A 22,754-nucleotide genomic window follows, 5' to 3' on the forward strand; every position below is an offset into this window, starting at 1 on the left:
AATAAAATAAATAACACAGAGGAAAGAACTGCAGTTGCCTGCAGTATAGCTTTTCTGTCAAAAGTGAAAGCCAGAAGGATGGCTTCTTTCCAGGCTTTTGCGTCCCACATAAACTGATGAGGCGGGTTAAATGTGGCCTTGAGTTAGACACTCTTTTATTGGCTCTCATTGGGCTGTTGAAATCAAGTGGCCGTGACTGTTGTATCAATATATGATGGAATGATATAAAACATAAAACTGGAACTATGTTATCTGATTCATCTTTCTTGCGTAATGTGGTGAAATTGCCTGCATGGGAAAACATAAAATAGTATAGGAGCAATCTAAAAAAACAGTAAATCTTAGCTGCGATATTAATCTTAAGAAATGAAAACTGTTTTTTTTAAGAGAACAACAATATAGCAAAATTGAGCTCTATTAAAGAGATGATAGTAAAACTGATAACTTTTAAAGTTTAAAAGTTGCAAATTGGATTTGAAATGTTACATCCACAGAAAACTAATCTAGATGTCGCAGAAGGGTCTTTTGATGCACCACCAACTGGTCTCAGGTGTGCGGTCATTGCTTATTATAAAACCACTGAACCGTATCTGAACCAATCAAAGTCGAGGACTGGAAAAGCCTTCCATTATACAGTTAGAACACGTGTTCAGTCCCTTAAGCGACCACTAGAGGGCGCCGGTAGACCGTACTTGCATGACAAGCGAGTCCCTGGATGCGGTGCGATCTCTGCGGCCCCCAGTGGAGTCAGCGGATTACAAACTCCAGTTAAGTGGCGCACCGCCCCCCTCCTCCACCCCATCTTTCATCCAGAGTGAACCCAGGGAAGGAGCGCGTCCTCGCCGCGCTTGCCCGCTGGGAATTTGAATACAGCTCTAATATTTGGATGTCAGCATTTAGCGCCATCCCCGCTTCAGTTCTGCAGTGTAAGGTGATTGAATTCACCCAAAGACCAAAGAGTGTGAAGGCGAGGTGGAGATGGTTTCCGGAGTCCGGCTAGGTAGATGCCCGTGATTGTCACGTCAACAGCGGGGGAAGTTCATCGGCTTGCACGGATCTTTTCTCAAAGTCTCATTTGGGGGGTGAGTTGAATTCCCGTGGAAGCACCCCTAGTTGGTGCATATCTTTCAGATTGTGCATGTGAAAGTGATGCTTGTTCGTCATATTTTGTATTAAGAACGTGCATGAAAAGTGTTATGTGTGTGTATTAAGGTCAGTGGTGCACAAAAAGGGAGGTTTCACTGTTGCAGTTCAATACAGTATATCCTGTTAGTACTGCATACATGCCAATCAAATACTATACCAAAGACACCTTAATGGTCAACTCCTGCAGAAGTGCAAGACAAGCTCCTTTCTATTCCCTCTTCCCCAAAACGTGTAATCCCCTTGCCAGACCTATTAACCTGCACAGAATTGCATAACAAGCCACCTCTGTATGTGGAAGCTGCTGAAAGGTGATGCCTCTGCACCTTGTCTGATAATCAATAAGAACAGTTACTGTGTACTTGAGTGTCATGGCCCCCGGCTTCCTGTGACTGAATCATTAATGTCACATCTGTCACAGTCGCACTAATAGTGAATAGGTATACACCGACACAGTCAAGGGTCATGGTAATGGAACACTGATTGATTGTCAGAGTGCGGCGGAGAGTATAAGAGCTGACACTAGCACGTCGAAAAGATTTTACAAGGCGTCTTATATCAATCTGGATTTTTTTTTTTTTTTGATGGGGGTTCGGGGGGGATGTTTTTGATTTACACAGCAATTCCAGAGCACGAGGCAGCAATTGTGCAGCATTATATATATATGGTATAGCACTATATTTTCTCCTACACATGGGAGACATAACAAAAATATGTGTCATGGGGGAGTCCTCTCACCCTTCTCTCCTGATTGCACCAGATTGATTTATTACAAACTAATACAGTTGAGATCTGCGTTCTGTTGTGCAAGTTGTCAAAACAAATGTTCCCATAGGAAATAATGTCAAGTGAACGTGTCACTGAACCTTTATTAACTGCACAGGCAATCTTACGAGTAATAGCTTACCATTTCTTTCCGCCTTACAATAAAAGTAAAACAAAAATAAAAAACACTCCCCTGTGGAAGACAACTTACAAACATGTAATAAAGAAGGAATGGGAAGGGAGCGATTCTGTATTGTGTTGAGTTTAGAGGTACAGTAATCTCTCGTTTATTGCGGTTAATTGGTTTTCGGACCCAAGCGGGAGAAGTGAATTTGCACAAAGTAAGATTCCTTATTTAGGAGTCAAATATTTTCATAGTTAGAGCATAGAAAACCTTCTAAATACTGCAACCTTCTAAATACGTGTTATTATAGATCTTTATAACACCCCTATAGCCACCTCTAACCAACACAAGTAGACATAATCACAGAAAATAAGCCATTTATGACATGAATAAGACTTGTGCTTGTGTGTGTTGTATATTCTGTTCCGGTCCTGTAGTGGACAGGAAGTGACATCACGGGTATGGAGTTGAGTTTTAGCTTGCAGTGCATTACAGCTACAACTGTAGCTTATTTTATGATAATGATGGTTCTTTTTATGATGATTATGTTATTATTACTACGCCTGTTGCGAGATAATTGCTGGAGACTATCCCAGCTGTCTTTGGTCAAGAGGTAGGGGAAAACCGAGGACTGATTGCCAGCCAATCGCAGGGCACATATAGACAAACATTCATACCTATGGACAATTTGGAGTCAATAGAGTCCAATTAACCTAGCATGTTTTTGGAATGTGGGAGGAAATCGGACTACCCGGAGAAAACCCATGCATGGGGAGAACATGCCAACCCAGGCCTACATATCTTCTATACACTCTTCCACCGCGTTGCTGTTGCTGGTGCGCCTCACCGAACATTACAGTCACATTACTGACACCTAGTGGCTAGTGTAAAATACTACTTAGCATCCCTCTTGATGCTTGAAAAATGCTTAATGTTACATATTTTTAGACTCGTAATAACCCGTGTTCAAACATGAAACAGCATAGAGTGAAGCTGCAAAATTCAGGAGGGGGGGAGTTTGAAAACATCACACATTTCTTCGTTGCCTACTATTCTCCGATGGCATGACAAACACAGGAAGGAAAAAAAGCAAAGCACTTGTGAAGTTCATGTTTTAGATGCTCACTGAGCTCTGGTGTGAACGTGAGAACGACTTTTGAGTCGCATTGTTCCAGAAAATGTTAGTTTAACTCCAAATTGTGCCACTTTTGGGGTGTGTGGTGATTTCACTGTATCTGTAAATAATTAACAGGAAGACTGTGCTCTTTCCGACACCTGAGGGAGCGTTGCAAAATTGCTTTTACACTAGAATGTTAACTTCCGTTGCTATCATTGTCATCTGCTCTCAACTGGAAAGGACAGGCACTGACACACACACACACACACACACACACACAGCATCGTGCAAAATGCACATAAGCACAACATATCACCCAGACACACATGCTAGTTGTCCTGTGGTTTTTGGTGCATGTGTGCATGTTGTGTCGAACCCACTTCGCTAAAAATAATCAACCAACATACACATGAAACATGAATTATGGAGGACAGAGAGAGAGAGCGAGATCCAGGTCAGAGTCAGACCCAGTTCCAGGAGCTGACATCCCTAAGGAGGATACTACTAGACCGCTGCATTAATATTCACTTTGTACCATCTAGCACATCAGCAGACCTGCGGTTATCCTTTAGGGTGAGACTAACTGGACTGGAGGCAAACTTAGACAATGAATTTTCACACCAAGCAGCAAATATTGTTAGGTTTAAGGCGCTCTTATATCAATAAATGAACTTTTATAGAAAGGATTATTGCAGCATATAGTACATGTAACACTCTTTTTCTCAAAATGGATACAAGAGGAGGTGTTAATTGTAAACAAAGAGGGGGAAAAATGGGTCAGTCCGCAAGATAAAGCATATAGGTGTGCAGTGTTCTGTTCTTTTTGAAAGGCATGTCATTTTCTATGCTTATCCTCACAAGGGTCGCGGGGGTGCTGGAGCCTATCCCAGCTGTCTTCGGGTGAGAGGCTACGAGGGTACACCCTGGACTGGTGGCCAGCCAATCACAGGGCACATATAGACAAACAACCATTCACACTCACATTCATACCTATGGACAATTTGGAGTCACCAATTAACCTAGCATGTTTTTGGAATGTGGGAGGAAACCGGAGTACCCGGAGAAAACCCACGCATGCACGGGGAGAACATGCAAACTCCACACAGAGATGGCCGAGGGTGGGATTGAACTCGGGTCTCCTAGCTGTGAGGTCTGTGTGCTAACCACTGGACCGCCGTGCCGCCCCATCAGACAAATTGAAATATTCATTCATTCATTTTCTACCGCTTTTCCTCACGAGGGTCGCGGGGGGTGATGGAGCCTATCCCAGCTGTCTTCAGGCGAGGTATACCCTGGACTGGTGGCCGGCCAATCACAGGGCACATATAGACAAACAACCATTCACACTTGGAGTCGCCAATTAACCTAGCATGTTTTTTGGAATGTGGGAGGAAACCGGAGAAAACCCACGCATGCATGGGGAGAACATGCAAACTCCACACTGAGATATCCGAGGGTGGAATTGAGTCGGGTCTTTTAGCTGTGAGCCCTGAGTGCTAACCACTCTTCCGCTGTGCAGCCTGTCAGCATGTCAACCAACTATAATTAACCCAACATCCCTTTACCACATCACGTTCTTGTGCCGATTCATGTAATGACATATAATGCGTTGATTAGGTGCTGGCTGGTAGATGCTGCCAAGGCAAAATGAAGCAAAGCCACTAAGGGGGATTGCAGCAATTTAGGCTGATTAGACCTGTGTGTTAAAGAGTGTGGGCGACTGTTATGAGGCGTGTGTGACCTGCAGGAACAATAAATATAATCCCACCGAAAGTGTACGTATGTCTATCTATCCATCTGTCTCTACATCCTAAAATGACACCCCCACATATGTCATTCTCTCTCTCTCTCTCTTTCTCCTTTTAGTGTGCGATTGTGTATTCAGCATGAGTAATATCTACGAGTCTGCAGAGGCCACGCTGGGCTTCATCAGCTCTCCATGCCTGACCAAAGTGGAGCTGAGAGTGGCCTGTCGGGGAATCTCAGACCGAGATGCCCTCTCCAAACCTGACCCTTGCGTGGTTTTGAAGATGCAGTCACACGGCCAGTGGTTTGAGGTATATGGTACAGTAATGGAGGCTACACTCTCTTTATGTTACATTTTGACAAATTGCTGATTATTCATGGTCTCTTTTTCTCCGCCCTCCCCCCTACTGTTAAGGTTTTGTACGCCACAGTTCATTTTTATTATTCAAACACATCCCAAAATCGTTGAAATGATTGTGCCTAATCAAGAACCCAGGCACTCAATCGGGCCTCAATCGCTTATGAAACTGAAATACGCTGTATACAAATTCACATACATTATTAATTCATGTTAATTTATTTTAATTTCTTTTCTACTTTTCTTTACCAAAACAACTTGACCTCATCAGTTCTTATTTTCCAAGTCCTGCAACAATGAATTGATTACCCAATTAAAGGGAAACTAACCCATGTGTAGACCTATTACACACATCAGCTCACCAAACCTGCTAACTTCTTGTGTTTAGATCAGGGGTCTCAAACTCAATTTACCTGGGGGCCACTGGAGCTAGGGTCTGGGCAAGGCTGGGCTGCATCAGGTTCCCCCCCCCCAAAAAAAATGTATTAAAAACAGAAAAATATACAAACTTTTTCAGTGCTTTGGTTCCAATTTTCTACAATAAAAGCTCTGATAAAACATTCCACTGTTCTCAAATATCTTAATTTTTATTTTTCTGCACAAAATAAGATGACAAATAAATAAACAAATCAAGAATAAAGAAAATCAATCAATCAGTAATAAATAAATATAATAATAATAAAACGGCAAATAATAAAAACTTAAGAAACCACATATAGTTGGTGGGTAGACAAATTATTTTTTTCAGATTAAAATTAATAAAGCATTATTAGAGCCCTGTAGACATGACAAAACACGACTATAGTCGCATTTATACTTTTTTTTATTTACAACATTGTGCAACTGCAGGGTCTTGAGACACATGCTAACTTGCAAACTAGAGAGCTAGCGACCTAAACGGTAGCCTTCAAGTTATTTCCTTTCAACTTAAAAAAAGCCAAAAACTTACCACTTCCACACGGATAGGGAGGATAACTATTAACAGTTATTTAACCGTTAACATGAACATGAATCAAACGTAATAATTTTTTCTGGGTACATGATACCATACAGCATCCATATCAAACTTGCGCAGGCCGCACTAACATTAAACTTTCATATCAAGACGGGGGCCTCAAACTAGTGTCCTGCGGGCCACATTTGGCCCGCGGGCCGCGTGTTTGAGACCCCTGGTTTAGATCATATTAGTCATATTAGTCATCTAGAGATGAACTAGCTTAAAATTAATTGCTGCTGTCACTTTAACTTTTTAAGATTGCAGCATGAAGGCCGAGGTGGGTGGGGGGGGCAAGACAGACATATCCCGTATCCTGTCATCTTTTTAACAATGCAGATACACACCTACACACTCTCAACACATGCATGCACACGGAGTGCAAAAGACCCCTTGCTAATATATGCCACGTCCTCCCTGTTGACACTGTCGTACTGTAGATGAGAATGTGATGCTACACACACTCTTCTGCACATCAATGCTCGTGTAGTGAGTCTGCTTGGATGACCTTCACGATGTGTGTGTGTGTGTGTGTGTCCACCAACCCCACCAGACTGATTTATGTTTGCCTTTCTGTCTCTGAATAACAATGCAAGAACAATTATACACTAAGTATTCAAAGAGTCATAGTTGGTAAGTCTACACACAATAGCAGTGCTCTGTAATTGTATTTGCAAGCGCTGCGGTGCGGGGAGAAGTCTGCTGATTCACAATCAATGCACACCAGCAGTGTGCTGGATATTTAATGGGATTCTCATGTCTTTGTACACCTAGGAGGGCCACAAAGACGCAGTAGGAAAAGTGAACTGTAATAAAAGTTGTAATGGTTGCGATCTCACAATTGGAACTTATTGTACCTTTGCTTATCAAATAGTGCCCCCCCCCACCCACCCCCCACCCACATCATGCATGGTGATGTGTTTGTGAGAAGCAAGGGGAGCTCATCATAAAATTTCGTCAAGGTTGGCAGGTCTTTATTAACCCTTAGATGCACGAGTGACTGCACCCTACACTCTTTCATAAGTGGGTCAAAAATGACCCATACTAGAATCAATGCGTTTTTATGGCAATTTTGGTTAGGAATAATCACTTGTATGATATTTAGTATTATATTTCTGACCACACAAGAATGATTTCATGTTAGAAACATCTTAATTTTTCACTTTTTTCCATCTTTGAAAAAGAAAATGACCCCGTACAACAATAGAAAATGTGAGGATCCATTGTGTGTTGCATAAAGGTAAGTTAAAAATGTGAATGGCATGATATCAAAAACATATTTTTGAGGAATACCTGGAATATGAAAAGATAAAAATTTTTCATTACAAAGATATTTCCAGAAAACAACCTGACCCGGTCATTTTTTGACCCACTTATGGAAGGTTGGGATAGTAACACAAAAACAAAAAATTCTTAAAATCTGTAAAAGGTAAGTTAAAAATGTGAATGACATGATATCAAAATATGTTTTTGAGGAATACCTGGAATATGAAAAGATAAAAAAATTTAATTACAAAGATATTTCAAGAAAACAACCTGACCGGGTCATTTTTGGCCCACTTATGCATCTAAGGGTTAATGCTTGAATGCTAGGAACTCATACAGTGGTGTGTACTGTTATATTTATATTGATAATATTGATATATTGATAATATTACAGGTTCTGGTAACTGCTTTAATCCCCTTCACACTTGAAAAAAGAGAAAAATAGAACCATGTCAGGGTGACTCGTATCTTACATTTATCTGCGCTGAAAATGAATATGATGTTCAACTCATCAATACTGGGAATAAATGTTATACAATACAAATAATGCAATAATTATAATCATTAAAGATATTATTAAAGATAATGCCCAAACGTATGTGTTTCAAGGTGGACCGTACCGAGGTGATCCGCAGCAGTAGCGGTCCAGTCTTCTCCAAAATCTTCCTGGTGGATTACTACTTTGAAGAGGTGCAACGGCTTCGTTTTGAACTTCATGACATCAGCTCGGGCAACAATGGCCTCCGTGATGCAGACTTCCTCGGCGCCATGGAGTGCACCTTAGGACAGGTCAGAGCAATAATTCAAATACTACATCCATGATTGTTACATGTGTATAATATCTAGATCAGGGGTCTCAAACTCAATTTACTTGGGGGCCACTGGAGCTTGGGTCTGGGTGAGACTGGGCCGCATCAGGTTTTCCAAAAAACACAAAAAAACGCATTTATTAAAATTTTTTTTTTTTTTAAACTTCGCTTTGGTTCCAATTTTCTACAAGAAAAGCTCTGATAAAACATTCCACTGTTCTCAAATATCTTACTTTTTATTTTTCTACACAAAATAAGATGAAAAATAAATAAACAAATCAAGAATAAAGAAAATCAATCAATCAGTAATAAATAAATATAATAATAATAAAACGGCAAATAATAAAAACTTAAGAAACCACATATAGTTGGTGGGTAGACAAATTATTTTTTCAGATTAAAATTAACAACGCATTATTAGAGCCCTGTAGACATGACAAAACACGACTATAGTCACATTTATACTCTTTTTATTTACAACATATTGCGCAACTGCAGGGTCTTGAGACACATGCTAACTCGCAAATGAGAGAGCTAGCGACCTAAACGGTAGCCATCAAGTTATTTCCTTTAAACTTAAATAGCCAAAAACTTACCACTTCCACACGGATAGGGAGGATAACTATTAACAGTTATTTAACCTTTAACATGAACATTAATCAAACGTAATAATTTTTTCTGAGTACATGATACCATACAGCATCCATATCAAACTTGCGCGGGCCGCACTAACATTAAACTTTCATATCAAGGCGGGGGCCTCAAACTAGTGTCCTGCGGGACAAATTTGGCCCGCGGGCCGCTTGTTTGAGACCCCTGATCTAGATGGTGCTTTGTCTAGCCAACTACATTCACAATCACACAATTTAGCATCTCCAGTTAAAGTTGTATGCATGTTTTTGGAATCAGAACCCCAAAAAATCCCATATCGGTCGGTCCCATATCTTCTATTGGGTTCAATACAGCGACTGAAACCATTGATATACATATCCGGGTAAGCATTGATCTACAATAAGTAGAAGTAGTATAATCGACAGCATAGTGTGGTGTGTACGGGTTTGCGCGCTTGTTCCTGCAACATTGCAGCATGCATGACTAGATTTAAGAACAGGAGAGTGAATATGGGATTCTGGTCATTGAGTTTTGAACCATGTATCACAGAAAGTCTCCTATTATTGGGGTGACAGAGAGGCAGAGTACGGCTGTGGATAGAATCCCAATGGAGGTGTTTTTTTATTTTTTTATTTTTTTGCCTGAAGTCAGCTACTGTCATCAACTGCATTTACATTATGAGATAGTCGTCCTTGAACCCGTGACTTTGTTGTTTTGGAAAAGAATGCACATTTTCACTTTTTTTTATATATTAAGAATGCATGCAATCAGAGGTAGTCTTTTTCCATTCCACTATAATTAATAGTACGATGCCCCTGTTTTAACGATGCTGCAATCAATATTTAAATATGCACTTTATTTATGAGTTCAGCTCGTTAAACAAGAGCAATTAGGAGGTGGTGGTGGGGGAAAAAAATGCATGTCAAGATCATTAAGAAGACCGATGACCTCAACTGATCCCCGGGAATAAAAGCAAAGCAGTTAAAGTCTGTTTGTGCCACAAACAAAGACACCAAAGTGTGATGACCTGAGCTGCACAAAGCCGTGAGATTTTCAATAGCACAGCGGGAACTTGGATTACTTGGCACAAGAGAAGGAGGACTTTGAAGGTGTTAGCCAGAGGTTTACTGAAATTGGATAACATGCTGCCAACAACATATTGAATACAAGTCTCACCTAGCGCTTTGTTCCATTACTGTCATTGCCATGCTTGAAATTGGCGCCGTGTACAACACCAGAGGCACTGATCTGCTTTCCAGAGTTGATAAGATTGGGTTGCAAAGTTATTTGTAAACAAGTTGTTTATTGGGATTGCTTCTAGTTGCGACTGCATGGCGGTCAAGTGCTTAGCACGCAGGCGTCACATCTAGGAGACCCGAGTTCAATTCCACCCTCGTGGGTTTTCTCCGGGTACTCCGGTTTCCTCCCACATTCCAAAAACATGCTAGGTAAATTGTCCATAGGTATGAATGTGAGTGTGAATGGTTGTTTGTCTATATGTGCCCTGTGATTGGCTGGTGACCAGTCCAGGTTGTACCCCGCCTCTCGCCTGAAGACAGCTGGGATAGGCTCCAGCACCCCCGCGACCCTCGTGAAGATAAGCGGTAGAAAATGAATGAATGAATGAATAGTATCACAGTATTAAACAGAACTGAGGGCTGCACGGCATGAGTGGTTAGCATGCAGGCCTCACAGCTCGGAGACCCAAGTTCAATTCCACCCTCGGCCATCTCTGTGTGGAGTTTGCATGTTCTCCCCGTGCATGCGTGGGTTTTCGCCGGGTATTCCGGTTTCCTCCCACATTCCAAAAACATGCTAGGTTAATTGGCGACTCCAAATTGTCCATAGGTATGAATGTGAGTGTGAATGGTTGTTTGTCTATATGTGCCCTGTGATTGGCTGGCGACCAGTCAAGGGTGTACAGCTGGGATAGGCTCCAGCACTTCCGCGACCCTCGTGTGGATAAGCGGTAGAAAATGATTTTTTGACAAAATTTTGACTCGCGGGCCGCATTGATATGACAAAATTTACGGGGGGGGGCAGACTATATATTTTACACGTAACAGTCCACCTGGTATTATTGTATCTGTAAAATTGTCATGCAATCTGCTATTATTATTTATCATTTTATATTTAAATATTTAAAAAATAATAAAATATTATAATAATTACAATAAAATTAAAATAATATTTTTTTTATTATTATTATGTAAAATATGCAAATATAACAATAATATTATATATAATTAATATAATAATTAGCATTAATATAATAATTATAATAATCATAATAGTTCTAATAATTATTATAATAATCTAATAATCTAATAATCTAATAATAATAATAATAATTATTATTATTATTATTATTATGTGCTTGTGTCCCTTTTTTCAGGAGCACTTTGAAAACAACAGACCATGTCAAAAAACGAAATTGATAAAACCATCAAAAGGTTGGCTCAGGCCATGATGCCAGGTTGTATGTTGAGTTTAAATGAAATACTTTGGAAAGATTGGGCGGGCCGTATTCAAACACTTGGCGGGCCGGATGTGGCCCCCGGGCTGTAGTTTGCCCACCCCTATTCTAGTTGCTTTATCTCAAATAGCATACAGCAATCCTTCGATACCGCGATACATATCTGAATGAATAAATAATGCTGTTTAATAGTTGAATTCGGCCTGTTTATTAGTGTAAAGATGACTATAGGGGTGTTGTTAAAAAAAAACGTATTTATGAGGTTCTAAGCAGGTTTTCTATGCGCTACTGTGAAAATATTACAGTAGATTTTTAAGTAAGGATTCTTACTGTATTGTTGTTGCAATCTGTGAATTGGCTCCTGCTGGCCTTTAGGAGAAATGCAAATTCATGACACTTCTTTATTTTTTCTTAAGCCTGGAGGCTACAGCCACCTTCTTCCATATGCGATGACATGCACGTTTGCAATTATATTTTACATGCTGCCGGCAATAACTGGCCGTACACTTTATTAAGATGAATATATCAGCGCTGGTAAAAATCAGTACATTTTGTCTCAACTGTGTTAAATTAAGCATCAGCTCCAATTTTTGAAGCAGAGTATGCAGATCAGATCATTAGGATCCAATGCAAAACAGCTGTCAGTCAGTTTGGATCTTTTGGAGGGGGGTTAGGTTGGATTAAATATGTTGGAGTACGTAGAGCCTAAGAGTCTGTTAATTCGTTCCAGAATCAACAGGTGATAAGTGATTTTCATAGTTACAGAATAGATAACCTATTTACAACCTTCTAAGTACGTTTTTTTTAACATTATTAGAGCCCTCTGGACATGAAATAACACCCCTATAGTTACCTCTACACTCTTATTACCCAATATAGTAGTCATAAGAGAAAATAGAAGAGAATGTAAGCTATATACGACATAAATAAGACTCTATGTGTTGCTGTAAATGTGATCCGTTGCCGAGCTAACGGAAATGAGGGCGGATAGGAAGTGACGCAAAGTGTAGAGTTATTTTTATGCTTGACAATGCTTAGTTTTGCCAAAAAGTTTGCTGAAATAGGCATATTTTTACTCATAATAATGCTGTATTCAACCACAAAACGCATGATTCAGTAATTAATGTATTTTTGAAGAACAAGATAGCCGCAAAATTCAAGTGATTACAGTCATTCATTCATTCATTTTCTACCGCTTATCCTCACAAGGGTCGCGGGGGTGCTGGAGCCTATCCCAGCTGTCTTCGGGCGAGAGGCGGGGTACACCCTGGACTGGTGGCCAGCCAATCACAGGGCACATATAGACAAGCAACCATTCACACTCACATTCATACCTATGGACAATTTGGAGTCGCCAATTAACCTAGCATGTTTTTTTTAAATGATGGAGGAAACCGGAGTACCTGGAGAAAACCCACGCATGCACGGGGAGAACATGCAAACTCCACACAGAGATGGCCGAGGGTGGAATTGAACCCTCAGTGATTACAGTATATATATATATATATATAATTTTCTGCATGTCGTCCAAGTCCACACACTCAATCCAGTTGGCTGTTTTGCTGACTGGCAATACGTAGAAGTAGAAGGTGTGAAAAGTGAAAAGTTTTGCAACTGAATTAAGGGCATGTAGGACCTCCAGAAGAAGAAAAAGAAGGTCGATTGTAGTAGGTGTGACAAGCATCTAACAAGTGCAATTTTGTCCCACACCAAACAACATGGCACTTTGCAATAAAGTGATACAAGATGCTGCAGTGAACCGAAGTGTCAAATGCACAAATTCTCCTCGGATTTTGTGTGTTTTTTTTTGCAAAACTGGAGCGGTTAAAACCCTCGGCCATCTCTGTGTGGAGTTTGCATGTTCTCCCCGTGCATGCGTGGGTTTTCTCCGGGTACTCCGGTTTCCTCCCACATTCCAAAAACATGCTAGGTTAATTGGTGACTCCAAATTGTCCATAGGTATGAATGTGAGGGTGAATGGTTGTTTGTCTATATGTGCCCTGTGATTGGCCGGCGACCAGTCCAGGGTGTACCCCGCCTCTCGCCCTAAGAAAGCTGGGATAGGCTCCAGCACCCCCCGTGACCCTCGTGAGGAAAAGCGGTAGAAAATGAATAAATGAATGAATGGAGCGGTTAAAACTGTATGAAGCATATCCAAATGTGGCGAGACATTTTGATTTGTCTTTCAGATTGTCTCACAGAGGAAACTGACTAAAGCTCTTCTCAAACAGGGAAACACCGCCGGGAAGTCGTCCATAATGGTGTGTTGACAGTCAACACTTGAGTACAACACACACACATACACATCTTTCATTCGGGCGGTTGCATGGCCAGTCTCATTTCCATCTCAATTTTCTCTCATTTTCCTCCCGCTTGCTTCAAAAGGTGACGGCGGAGGAGCTGTCGGGTAACGACGACTACGTTGAACTCTCCTTCAGTGCTCGTAAACTCGACGACAAGGTTTGTACGCCATACGTGGGCGTTTTTGTGTGTTGTCAGCTGAGGTAGAAATATATATACATAGGTGAGAACGGTGGGTTTTCCTGCACAATGCATGAAAATTCATTGCGGCATGAAAGGAAGCCCAACTGAGATAGCCGGGTAGCCCAAATAACACTTGCTATCTCTCACACTAAGATAACTATGTTAATTTTCACCCGTGCACACATGCACAGCCATGAATGACTAATCCAAACAGGTTGCGCCTTAGGGGAACTATGGAAGTAAGCAAGGGAGGGGTGGACAATTTGGGACGCATTGGAAGAAACAAGAGAGAAATAATGATTTCTTTTTAGAGCGGGAATGATTTATGGTGATGAGAGGACGAGTCACCTCACTTTCTTTTTTTTTTCCCCTCTGAAGGATTTCTTCAGCAAGTCAGATCCTTTCCTGGAGATTTTCAGAATAAATGACGATGGGAGCGAGTCGCTTGTGCACAGAACAGAGGTAATTGCATGCTCATGTCTTATTATCACACAGGGAGTTAATGACTGGTGAACATTAAGAGTCTTGTTTGTGTGCTTTATTGGATTTGTGCAGACGGTCATGAACAACTTGAGCCCCGTATGGAAATCATTCAAAGTGTCCTTGAACACGCTCTGCAGTGGAGACCATGAAAGGGAGCTAAAGGTGAGTCGGCATGCTTCGCTGTTGATAGCAGGCCTTAACAATGCCCTCGTTGCTTTATTTATCCTGAGGAGACCATTTTTTTTAGAGTTTTAGAGTAATTTTCTGGTTTTGCCGAATTTTAATAATTCTTTGATGCATACTTAAACACTAGCTACCTTAAAATGATGACAATGTACACAACTGACAAAAAAGTAGCAGTATTCAGCTTGCTCGTAACTTCCTTTGGCCCCATGGCAGGTTATTTAGTTGTAAAAAAAATTCTCCCCGTGCATGAGTAGGTTTTCTCCGGGTACTCCGGTTTGATCCCACATTCCAAAAACATGCTAGGTTAATTAGCGACTCCAAATTGTCCATAGGTATGAATGTGAGTGTGAATGGTTGTTTGATTATATGTGCCCTGCGATTGGTTGGCGACCAGTCCAGGGTGTACCCCGCCTCTCGCCCGAAGACAGCTGGGATAGGCTCTAGCACCCCCCGCGACACTTGTGAGGAAAAGCGGTAGAAAATGAATGAATGAATGAATACTTAAACACTAGCTACCTTAAAATGATGACAATGTACACAACTCACAAAAAAGTAGCATCATTTAGCTTGCTCATAACTTCCTTTGGCCCCATGGCAGGTTATTTAGCAGTCGCACTCAATAAAAAAAAATTCTCCCCGTGCATGTGTGGGGTTTTTTCCGGGTACTCCGGTTTCCTCCCACATTCCAAAAACATGCTAGGTTAATTGGCGACTCCAAATTGTCCATAGGTATGAATGTGAGTGTGAATGGTTGTTTGACTATATGTGCCCTGCGATTGGGTGGCGACCAGTCCAGAATGTACCCCGCCTCTTTGCCAAAGTCAGCTGGGATAGGCTCCAGGATCCTTGAGTCACTTTGACATTAAAAGAACAGATGGTCAAAGTAACACAAATACACTATGACTATTTGGTCATTCACCTCAGTTTTTGTATGATTTGGTTTTGGTTGAGAAGTTTTGCCCGTTCGGTTTTCATACAGGGTCTTTGTTTTCATATAATATTGCATGTAAAAAACTGTCCCTGTACTGTATCTTTCTGCAAAAACAAGCACAAAAAGTGCCATTTTTATAGAGTGGGACTACTAAATAACACGCCATGGGACCAAAGAAGCCCAGCTTTCATGTCATTCAGTTTTTCTCATAAATGTTTGTCAGTTTTAGTCCAAAATTCCCACTTAAACAAGTCCGTAGCTCTGTACTGGATCATTCCATGAAATCAAATGCCCAAACAAAGCACCCTATGTGTTGCTGACTCACTGTTGGTGCATTTTTTGCCTAAAAAATAACCCGCCATGGGGTCAACAAAAGGTGAGAAACACTACTTAATTTGATCTTACGGGATGTAAAACTATTGTTCTGTATTAAATTTGCTTTTGTTTATATTTTTGGAGCCGATTAATTGTATTTACATTATTTCCTGTGGGTTTTTGTCAATTCTTTTGGTAGAAATTGACGAAAATCAAGGTTCCACTGCACAGTACGGTACTCTATATGTGTGCACACATACGTATATCCTGTCTCCACTTGTGGTCCACCAAGTGATTTGTGTGAAAGAGCTGGAATGGCTCAAGATTTGTGTAAATGAGTGTGAGAGTGAAGCCTCGCACGTCGCACTTGGAACAGTTATTCTTCTCATGAATAAACATGAGCGTGATCATTAAATATTCAGAGGCGTCTTAACTCTGCATGGATCCTGACAGCGGGAGGATCGGCTACGGTTTTTCCTCGACTACCTGTTTGAGGCATCGGCACTACAGTGCAGAATGGCAGGGCGCTGATTTCTATCTATCTGGCATCCTTAACTGACCAATGCATAAATTTATGATCATTTTCTTCTGCCCATCTCTCAACCTAACCCTCAATCCATTTTCCTGATACAGTAAGGAGTTGTCTGTTTTTTTTTTTTCCCCGCTCTCAGAAACTTCAAGTGGAAATGAAGCAACACAATGAAACACATACACACACACACAAATGACTGTCCAGACACAAATGCATTCCCTCAAATAATCTCTCCACGGGTGCAGGGACTCGACGGTTAAAGTGGGAGATTAGAGGATTACCGTTGGCTGATGTTTCTAATCAAGCGTAGTAGAATCGGTTGTGATTGCTAGTTGTTTGAGGGTGACCTCCGCCAATAAGGTCACACAGCCCTTCAACTAAATTACACTTCTTTGTGTTTGTCTCCATTGCCTCGCACCCATTGATTTTTAAGAAGGAAGGCTCACTCGGACTGCCTTAATACGGGTTTCCTTTAGCCACTTTTAAATTAAAGAATTTAGTGTATTTTCTTTTTTTTTTGCGCATGCTGCGGCCTGTTGACCCTCACATTTTCCTGGGGATTGCAGCCATTTATCTTGTTCACCACATCCTTTGGGAGTCACACACACAGACATGCCACCACAAACACACACACACACACACACAACAAGTTGTCTCTCAGGCCACCTCCCTCCCAGCATCCTCGGATTAATATTTCACCGCTCCATTGCCCCCCCACTAACACCTCGTTATCAATCATTCAACATGGCATTTTCTTGTCTATGTGTGTGTGTGTGTGTTTGATCAGGTGATGCTGCAGCTGCGCTCTAACTGAAGGCTCTGTCTTTTTCAGTGCACAGTTTGGGACTGGGACTCTAATGGAAAGCATGATTTTATCGGGGAGTTTCAGACCACGTTTAAGGAGATGAGGGTGGAACAAGAGGGCAAACAGGTGAGAAAATCAATGTACCGTGGCAGAAAAGCAGCTTCACCTTTTTGAAATAAAGCATTTGCACCCGAGGAAAACCAGGGCTTTTTAATGAAAAGTTATACGGTCCAGTTGGCGTCATAATATATTGTATGCATTGTAGTTCCGCTTGTCAGAAAATTATTCTCAAAAACAGCAAATGGTAATAGAAAGATGATCAAAAGTATTCCCACTTAAGTTGCTGTCAACATGCATGGTCATTAAAAATTCATTAAAATCATTAAAAAAATAATAAAATATGATACATTGCAATGCATTATAAATGAATCCAAACACAAAAAAATATATTGGGAAGACGCTTAAGTCGACATGCATGCTTTTGTCGACATCCAATTTGCCACATTGTCTGCATTATAATTCAGCTTGTCAGCAAAATTACTCTCAAAACCGTCAAAATATGATGGAACCACCAATGGAGCCAACAAAATTGCGACACAGCGGAACCTGCTTAAGTCGACGTCAACATGCATGGTCGACCGCTTGTATCATAATTCAACTTGTCAGCAAAATTACTCTAAAAAAACAGAAAGTATAATGGAAGAAAATTTTGTACAGTGGAACCCACTTAAGTCAACCTCAACATCCAGACACATGGTGGACCGCTTTTGTCAACATAAAAAATCTGACACATTGCCTGTATTATAACTTAGATTGTCAGCAAAATTACTCTCAAAAACGGCAAACTATAATGGAAGAGCCAACAAAAATGCAATACACCGGAACCCACTTAAGTCAACATGCATGTTTTTGTCAATTAAAATTTTGTACAGTGGAACCCACTTAAGTTGACCTCAACATACAGATACTACGTACTGGACCGCTTTTGTCGACATAAAAAATTTGCCACATTGCCTGCATTATAATACAGCTTGTCAGCAAAATGACTCTCAAAAATGGCAAAATATAATGGAAGAGCCAACAAAAATGGGATACAGCGGAACCCGCTTAAGTCAACATCGAAATTAGAATTATTCAGCTTGTCAACAAATTAAAAAACAGCAATCAAAAATGCAATACAGCTTAAGTCGACATGCATGTTTTTGTCAACTAAAATTTTGTACAATGGAACCCACTTAAGTTGACCTCAACATACAGATACGTGCTGGACCGCTTTTGTCGACATAAAAAAATTGCTACATTGCCTGCATTATAATTCAGCTTGTCAGCAAAATGTTATACAGTAGAACCCGCTTACGTCGAGTCCTCAGAGAAAGATATCTGGGTTCAGATCTGGCCCGGAGTACACCTATTGAGGACCATTGTTTTATTACACTCACCAAAACTCATTAAAAATCACTGCTTTGTGATTTCCTTGCAATTCAAATGATGCTGATTGCCCAGCAGTTGTGATGAGGTCTGAAATGTAATCAAAACAGAGCGCTGTGTGAATCATCTTCACCCAATTGTCAATTAGATGCAATATGAGTTTGATGACTGGCAAACCATTGAAAAAGCACCCTGGTGTTCCATCCTTTTCCATGAAAATGGTTGACATTTTTTTTACTTTGTGACGTTGGTCTGTAATGAGCAGATGTGTTCCCTACAAAAGATGGAAGCATATGTCGCTCCCTGACCTGTTTGTCCTTTTTTTTTTTTTTTTAGCATGAAGGATGTCTCCCCAGATGTGCAACTTACCCACAATGCCATTGGCACAGACACCAACCACATATCATCACAAATCCAGGCTGAACTTTGCTCTGACAGCAATCTGTGTGGGACTTTTATAGTATGAGGGACACGGGAAAATCATAAATATAGTATTAGTAAATATAGTATTCAGTAGAACCATCTCAGATGAGTCCCAGGGACAGTGCAATTACAAATAGTACAATATTTTTAATTTTTTTTTTACAAAATTACAAAATAGTACAATTTTTTTATGCTAGACTTTGTGAATGCAGCACGTACATCTTTACTGGCTAGGTGTTTTTCTAAAATATCCCACAGCTTAGTTCATAAACTCCTCTTACATACCTATTGAGGTCTGAGTCAGTGCTGATTTTCATCCCAGTTCCTCATATAGAGAGATGCCCTTGGAGAAATTCCCAAATTCCTTGCAGCTATGAGTAAAAACCCTTCAATACATTTCAAACATTTATCCTGTTTACCCGTGGAATGTCCCAAAACAGGCTTGTCAAACTCTGGCGTTATTGGCATATTGTAAACATAGACTTAATTCATTTTTAATGAGCTATATTATTATTAGATATATTGCTTTTTTTCACCTATAACACAAAGCTACGACGTGGATGTTCAGATAGCTTAGCATTAGGGATCTCATTATGTCAGCTGCATTTTCATTTTATGCATTCCGACATAGTATCAGCATTTGGGACCAAATATGAGGAAATACAGTTTAGTATTCTATTTGTGCAGTTCAAGTACCGTCAAACAAAATGGGACTGGGGGATTTCAAACTGTATATTATATACATTTCCCATGCATGTTTTCTAATATTCATATTATTTCACCAGATTCAGTGGGATTGCATCAACCCGAAATACCAGATGAAAAAGAAGAATTACAGAAACTCTGGCGTTGTCATTCTCAACCATTGTAAGGTAAGTAAGTCCATTGTTTATGCTAACATCAGTTAGGATTATTACCTCGGCCATTTATCTGTTTGTCTGTGTTCAAAATAACTTGAAAAGTTTTTAATGGGTTTGACTGAAATGTTCAGGGCTGATCCGGATCACCTTCTTGAGCCAGAATTATTTTTAAAAGAAATAGGACCATTTTTGGCCTTTGTGTTTGTAAACCCCGCCCCCCCAAAAAACGGTCAGAGAACTTTAGCCTTCCTGGTACATTGTGTTATCATGGTAGGTGTTAGCATTGCTGGCATACGTTAGCATACTTTAGCATACATTAGCATTTTTTTTGTTATTTTCACAAGTGTCATGCTAACTTTTGCATTTTTAGCAACTTTCATAGGTAGGTACTATTATGCTAGGTGTTAGCATGCTAATGTTGGCATGTTAATTTGAGCATACCAACATTTTTTGTGATTGGATGAACTATGCGCTATTATGCTAGGTGCTAATGTGAGCATTGTTAGCATTCTTTAAGTGTTCCATGGTATTCATAGTCAACAGGTCTAAATATGTATGTATATTAAATAAATATAGGACTAATATTTGTGGTGTAAATCACAATGTGGTGGGAGGTCTGCACTCTCTTGAGTGCCTTTCGACTTATTATTATATTACATTATTCATTTATTTATTATTGGAGCCTATCCCAGCTGTCTTCGGGCGAGAAGCGGGGTACACCCTGGACTGGTGGCCAGCCAATCACAGGGCACATATAGACAAACAACCATTCACACTCACATTCATACCTATGGACAATTTGGAGTCGCCAATTAACCTAGCATGTTTTTGGAATGTGGGAGGAAACCGGAGTTCCCCATGCTGTGCTCCATCCACCATTTGTATGAGCGCTTTTCACTGCATTCTGTTTTCTGCCTCATAGTAATATAGTTGAGTAATATTTGAATTTTCTCATGACAGATCATCAAAATGTATTCCTTCCTGGATTATATCATGGGAGGCTGTCAAATTCAGTTCACAGTAAGTTCCATCAAGTTTAACCACCAAATGATGTCCCTGTGTGCATTCATGCTGCGGAAGTGTTTTATATATACAATTTTTGTGTGTGTGTGTGTGTGTCAGGTGGCAATAGACTTCACAGCCTCGAACGGGGATCCTCGAAACAGCTGCTCCCTCCATTACATTCACCCCTACCAACCCAATGAGTATCTCAAAGCTCTGGTGGCTGTGGGGGAGATCTGCCAAGACTATGACAGGTAGTCCTCGAACTCCATCCATCATCATTCACCTCATTGTGACACACACACACACACACACACACACACACACACACACTCATTAATTCTTCATTCTTTCATCTATTTTTCTCTTTCTTTCCTTTTTTCCATGACTCTCTCTCCAGTGATAAAATGTTCCCCGCGTTCGGTTTTGGAGCATTAATACCGCCTGACTTCAAGGTACGGACTTAGCGTATGTGTGTGTGTTGTCGAAGATGAAAGGCGGCGATGTCGCTGCAAATTGCATGAGATGTTTGCTGCCGCTCGGCAGTAAAAGGCCTTGTGTTCTCTTCCCCGTTGAAGGTGTCACATGATTTTGCTGTGAACTTTGACGAAGACAATCCTGAATGTGCTGGTGAGCTTCGTTTTCTTGTTGACTCATTCAGATGCATGCATCACAAGACAGAAATAGTTCCACAGTATCCCTTTCTGACTCTCAGTGCTATTTTTCTCCTGTATCTCACACACACACACACACACACACACACACAGTGTTTCAGGCTACAAGAAAAATAACACTAATCTGTATGTGTGAAATGGGCTTCTGTTCTCTTCCCTGCAACGCTGCTGCTATCTCGCTGTGAACTCTCGATGTGTCATCTTGCGTTTGTGTGTCTTATAGTGTGCAAAAAAAAAAAAATGCCAAGTCACCTTCTAATGTAGAACAGGATAGTTTTGAACAAATCCCCCCCCCAAGCGCAAGACCTTTTGACGTGTTGATATCAGTGTGATGTATGTAAAAATCTAGGCATCCAAGGCGTGGTCGAGGCCTACCAGAATTGCCTTCCCAAGATTCAGCTTTACGGGCCCACTAATATCGCCCCGATCATCCAGAAAGTGGCTTCATCCGCCTCGGAGGAGATGCACACCAAAGAGGCCATGGTGAGAGACAAATACAAATAACAACATGCGCTGTTGCTTTCCTCCTTTGATGTGCTTATTATGTGGATTTACGCTGATTCAGAAGCACACACAAGAAGTGGCGGCGGAATAGCGTCAATAAGTGAGAGATCAGAGATAAAATGGAGAAGCTCAAAAGGGAATCAGGAGAAAGGATGGATTTAAAATTGTAAAAATACAAGACACGTTTCTGGCTTTATAGCGGTGATTCTGTAGGTGTCTGGTGGATAAGAGTTTTATTCAAATTAGGCTGACTGCTTTGATAGAGGAAGAAATGTGGTACAGAAGAATGCCTTATGAATAAGTACTAGAACCATGTGACTTCTCCAGGCCAATCAACAAAGAAAGGTAATGGCAGTAATGAACAAAATGAAAGAAATTGTTATCATTTCAGACTGAAAACCTCCAAAAGTATTACATTTTAATTTTTTTTTCTAGGATAATAAATCATAAAAAAAAATAAAAGCAATATTTGTTCACACGTACCAACATTAATACACTATACATAGTTTAGTATGACTTTTTGTTCATAATAATTAATGAATTAAGTGCTTTTTCACATGCAAATATTATTGATTCCATTTTTTTTTTTTAAAGGAACATATGATGCTCATTGTCGGAACTTTGTATGGAGTTTTGGACTCCCAGCTCCACACAATAACCCTCACAGAACACTTTCTAGATCTTCCAGACTCTTTCTGCAGTGTTTCCATGGACTTC

At 40.5% G+C, this 22,754-nt stretch overlaps 1 protein-coding gene across 2 annotated transcripts in view; it reads left to right on the forward strand.

Annotated features, from left to right (window-relative positions):
• The window catches only part of cpne4b (copine IVb), a 43,246-nt gene that overhangs the window by 16,041 nt on the left and 4,451 nt on the right, over positions 1-22,754 (forward strand). The window contains exons 1-14 of one of the 2 annotated variants that reach the window (XM_058047874.2): positions 790-1,082; positions 5,016-5,206; positions 8,123-8,302; positions 13,600-13,671; positions 13,796-13,870; positions 14,273-14,356; positions 14,450-14,539; positions 17,174-17,272; positions 19,783-19,869; positions 20,818-20,877; positions 20,980-21,113; positions 21,260-21,314; positions 21,438-21,489; positions 21,883-22,016. In XM_058047874.2, coding sequence (XP_057903857.1) covers positions 5,036-5,206; positions 8,123-8,302; positions 13,600-13,671; positions 13,796-13,870; positions 14,273-14,356; positions 14,450-14,539; positions 17,174-17,272; positions 19,783-19,869; positions 20,818-20,877; positions 20,980-21,113; positions 21,260-21,314; positions 21,438-21,489; positions 21,883-22,016 — 1,293 coding nt within the window. In that variant the 5' untranslated portion in view covers positions 790-1,082; positions 5,016-5,035. Of the gene's footprint in view, positions 1-789; positions 1,083-5,015; positions 5,207-8,122; positions 8,303-13,599; positions 13,672-13,795; positions 13,871-14,272; positions 14,357-14,449; positions 14,540-17,173; positions 17,273-19,782; positions 19,870-20,817; positions 20,878-20,979; positions 21,114-21,259; positions 21,315-21,437; positions 21,490-21,882; positions 22,017-22,754 lie in introns of those variants that run through there. The other variant, XM_078791960.1, reaches the window with a different exon arrangement.

This window comes from Doryrhamphus excisus, linkage group LG7 (genome assembly GCF_037039965.1).
Source record: "Doryrhamphus excisus strain RoL-2023G ecotype Guam linkage group LG7, RoL_Dexc_Guam_v1.1, whole genome shotgun sequence".
Taxonomy (NCBI): domain Eukaryota; kingdom Metazoa; phylum Chordata; class Actinopteri; order Syngnathiformes; family Syngnathidae; genus Doryrhamphus; species Doryrhamphus excisus.